Genomic DNA, 4679 nt, shown 5'->3' with positions numbered 1-4679 from the left:
TCAGTTCGTGTTCATCCTAATACCTGTTAACATACCAAACAAAATTCAAATTTAACAGCTTCCGAATACGAAATGAAAATTTTAACATTACAAAAGCAGGCATTTTTTAAAGTATAAAAACTCTCAACCACAGAAAAATACTCGTACTTTTCCTAGTTTCAAAATCGTTCCGGTAGATCCACCAAGCGAAGACGGACAAAAAAGGAAGTTCCAGCTATTTGCGCTAATAAGCTTTCTTAATGTGGCATATAAGGTCCATCGACTATGCAGTGTGACAGACTGAGGCTCTTCATGAACCAACTCGAAATCCACTAACTCGAAATCCAACAACTTCTTCACCAATTCTAAAGTCGTTTTTGATGATTGACACTAATTCCTACCTACTATTCACTACCAATATCCACAAAACATTCTTAAATATCAGTTCGCCGAAAGGTATCGCCTCAGTAGGTGACCAAAGGAATAAATGATAATATAAAATAGCATTTCATTGCTAGACACCAGCTCAGGTAAAAATGCTGCCGATGTACATGGCGTTACCAAGGACTGCCGCAAATTCGGATACAAGGAGGCCTTCATGAGAAAAATGGCTGGAGAAATCCCAAAAAAAAACTAGTCGAACGTCCCCTAGGGACGGCGCGGTAGAGTTGGATTTTCAGCCATCTATAATAAAGGCTATCGCAGGCAAACTTCATGATGGTACTAGTTCAAGAACGGCCGCCGATGATTTCAGGCAAAATAGTTGCTAGGTCTGATATCGAGTCCTACAATCATTCATTGGGTCACCAAACGAGGCGGTCTCCCTTGCATAGAAATTTTCTACAACGAAAAACTTTTGAGGATTATGTAGGCGCACCGAGAACGGAGAACCGCCAACAGACTTCTCAATAAGTTTGGCGATGAATCGCAAAATAAAGAGCAGAAAGAACTCGTGAATTGAACAAATGGCTTTCTAGCTGAGTACAATGAGATCCTGGTACAAAGCTAGGTTCCCTCCCAATATTCTGAATAAAAAATTTGGTTCCCACCCCGATGTTACGAGCCGACGGCCTTTACAAGACCTTATTAAATTGTAATGTCGTGCCGGTGAAAGGTCGACAAAGCTTTACAAGGAAGCTATCCCAATGTTAGATGAGCTGTGTTCAGGTGCGGCTGTGCACAGGGAATAAATGCAAAACCGAAGCTCATTTTGGAGCTCATCCAAGGGCCTACCCTTCACAATTGTGATAAATGATGTCATGCTGTCCAACTTTGCTGCAAATAATTGGGTAACAAGGTACAAAAACTCACAACCCAAAAATAGAATACAGATAAAACACACAATCCGGAAGAAACCACGAGCTAACTCGAGCTAGTAAAGCTGCCGACATAGTATGGCTCAATTAAAGAGAAGAGTTCACCAGTTCCAGAGCAGGGGAACTTGGATGGGGTCCTTTTATTTTAGAACCAAGTATAGACAATGAGATGAGTTCCGTGAATGTTGCCGCTTGGTGTGTTGTGGACCTATGTACCGTGGCCTAGCACGACGAGCTACAAGCTTCAGCCTCCGAGGAAGCTGATACCGCTGTAAAAGCGTTCGATAATGTCGGGCCGGCATGGCTAAACCATAAGCGAACATGAGACAGATTTGATAAACCTTCACTACCGGAAAGCAACGTCGGCTGCTTTGCTCCTCTATTTTACCAGGAGAGGATACGAGCTTATATTTACTCAAGAACCATGTGTTGTGCAGTAGGGGGTTTGTGAACTCAACTCTAATGCATAGCATGTCTCCCGCAGTGGCAGGTAAATTAGATCATGCATTTTAATAATAAGGAAACCCTTTTCTTAATTTCTACTCATACAGTTTAGAGCCGAGGACACAGTGAGTCTGAGTGTGGAAATACGATTGAAACTACTTTAATTTGTGAGAAAGCCGTAATATGACATACTCCCCTCGTGCCGGGAATGTGGGTAAGGTGTAAAACGACACTTGAAATTCATAGTAAAAATTCGGACAGGAAAAAAATCGTAAACAACGAACATTTATTGCAAAGTTAAAGTATAACTTGACATTTAAAATTAACGTTGTATTATTCTTCGTAACTTAATACGGTTTCACACGCTCGGGTTTTCGGTTAACTGGCAGCCGGTTTTCCGGCACAAAGTGTATGTGTAGCTATTGGAGCTTTCACATGAGCCGGCAAACCAACTGCCGCTTAACCGGCGACCGGATCGGGTGAAACGCCACTTACAATCTATTCATAATCCAAGAGATCGTGTTTGCTTTGACGCTTCCAATTCAGTGGAAACAAGCGCTTCCAAATTTCATAGCGTGGCATATTTAGACCCTCTCGAAGCACGATTTCCTCACCAATATCCAAGTAGTGTTGGCGCTTAAAGCTAAAAGCCCGCCAGCGTATATGGCGCAACTTGTCATCGCTCTGTTTATTGGGATCGCTGAAATTAGTGTGAATAAATAGTATTTTAAATGCACTAAAATTGGCAAAACACTTTAGCTGACGCACCCTTTATAGGCGAATGCTGTAAACATTCTGGTTAGTTTATCGACGATTTTGATTTCGCGATCGTCCTCTGTAAACATGCGGCTCACCGATGGTTCGACAAACAAGTACATCAGATCATCATGATGCACAACACCTTTGGATGATAGTTATGTGATTACGAGGGCATTAGGAGGTTAATATTTTCTTTGTCCTACCAAAAGGTTTATCTGTGGGATAATAAATATGACTGCGCTGTCCTTGATAGCTGAAGCGGTAGTAGTAGACTTTGGTAGAGCGCGCCGCTAAATGTACAAAGCGATGTATTGCAAAACCAGTTAGGGCATCAGCGAAGAGCTGAAATGTGTTGGTTGAAAAGTAAAATGCCAGCGGTAATATGTATTTCACTGATTATACGAACATCCACCAAAGGTTGCAGAGTGCCTGCATATTCCAAAGACTCTTTGCCGAAATATGCAAATTTCAATTCCATGCTAATATTTTGCGCACGTGGGCTATCTGGGTCGTAAAGGAAGCACACTGGCGCTACAGTCTCGAAATTATGCGCCAATGACTTTAATAAGCGGGGATTCTCAAGAATTGCTAGAGGAGTGTATGAGTATTGGTCCAACTTTACAGTAACAAGAACTTACATATGGCCTGTCCCGCGAACTCATCCTTCGTCATGCCAGTTATGATGGGTATTTTCATAAAGTTGCCATTTTGATAGGACCAAACAGGATCCTCTGTGAGAAAGCGCTCCTGGCCATAGTCCGGTTCGATGACTGGTTTCCACAATATCAGCGGATTATTGCGTCCAAATTCGAACATATGCGGCAGCGTATTGGCATATTCGAGGTAATGTTTCTACAAATGCATACAATTTGTTAGTAATTCCCCTATTTTACTTTAGCGCCAACGACAAACCGAGTGCAAACAGCTCATCATATCCGTTAAGTTTTCCGTATTGCAGTGCAGCAATGCCGCTTGACGTGTCGCCAAATCCAATTGCTCCGATGGCAGTGACCATTGCCCTGTCACCGAGCCACTCATAACGATGGCTTTGTGAAATAAATTCCTGGACATCGGTGAAACCATATGCAGCGTAATGCCTATCGCGCCTGCACCATAGCCCAGCAGCGTCACGGAGTTTGCATCGCCGCCAAAGCGTGATATATGCAATTTTACCCAACGCAAAAGCATCGCCTGATCTTTCAAACCCATATTACCGAGCGCCTCTTCAGTGCCAGTACTGAGAAAGCCAAGCGTGCCCAGCCGATAATTGAATGTGACCAATAGAATGTTACGATCCATAAAATACTGCGGCCCCGCAAAATTTTTACTCTGACCCGAAAGCGCATAAAATCCGCCTGGATGTATGAAAATAATAACCGGTTTCTTTACATTCGGTTCCTTCTCGGTGGGCAAATCGCGCGTATAGATATTCACACGCAAGCAGTCCTCGGATACATCATCGCTGTACAGACCCGGTTGTGGGCAACGCGGTCCATCAAAGGTTGCATCAAAAATGTCATACCATTGTTCCACCGGTTCGGGGGGCTTGAAACGCAATGCGCCCACAGGTGGTTTGGCATATGGTATGCCACGGAAAGCGTAAAAATTGCGTCCAGCCTGCGAGGGCAACAGCGTGCCGCGTATTTTTCCTAACGCCGTGGTCAGCACCATATCCGATAATTCTCTATCCAGTCCTTCGGCTGTATTGTTGTCTTCACACTCGACGGTGGCTGCACTCGCCAGCAGCGCTAACGCGCACAGCACGGCCACACCGCGTATGCAGCGACAAATTGGCATTGCAATGCTGCGAAAGGATGCGCGAAACTGATGCAGGTCGACGCATGGCAGCAGCTTTTATAGGTGTGGTCATCACAACATGTTTAGATATCGATGCAAAATTCAAATTGATTATTATTGCTAATTGCGTGGGTGCAAATTTACAAATGATCTTCGCAATCAAGTGGAACAGCCAATGAACGACCGACCGACCACACACGCGATCAACGCGGCGCAAAGTGATACCGCCATGTCTAATTGTGTGGCAAATGTTGTGTATGTTGCACATTCAGCATTGCAAGAATAGAATGTTGTTGATTCTTGTGTGCTGCAATCGGGCCAAGTGGCCGATATTGGTAGATTAATGAAGTGGCCAAAAGAATGCATATGGAATTTCAAAGTGGC

General features: G+C 43.8%; 1 protein-coding gene across 1 annotated transcript; it reads right to left on the bottom strand.

Moving 5' to 3' along the window:
* Positions 1-2035: 2035 nt before the first annotated feature.
* LOC118746699 (venom carboxylesterase-6-like) lies at positions 2036-4311 on the bottom strand. Its single transcript, XM_036480585.1, has 6 exons — positions 3411-4311; positions 3137-3350; positions 2905-3086; positions 2702-2840; positions 2508-2640; positions 2036-2439 (listed from the first exon to the last, which is right to left on the bottom strand). Exons 1-6 carry the CDS (start codon positions 4293-4295, stop codon positions 2238-2240), a joined length of 1755 nt encoding a protein of 584 aa, XP_036336478.1. The 5' UTR covers positions 4296-4311; the 3' UTR covers positions 2036-2237.
* Between the last annotated feature and the right edge of the window lie 368 nt (positions 4312-4679).

Source organism: Rhagoletis pomonella, unplaced genomic scaffold, assembly GCF_013731165.1.
Source record: "Rhagoletis pomonella isolate Grant_MI unplaced genomic scaffold, Rhpom_1.0 Rhpom_scaffold_00011, whole genome shotgun sequence".
Taxonomy (NCBI): Eukaryota; Metazoa; Arthropoda; class Insecta; order Diptera; family Tephritidae; genus Rhagoletis; species Rhagoletis pomonella.
The sequence above is the reverse complement of the archived record's forward strand: the minus strand, read 5'-3'. Positions and strand labels throughout refer to the sequence as shown.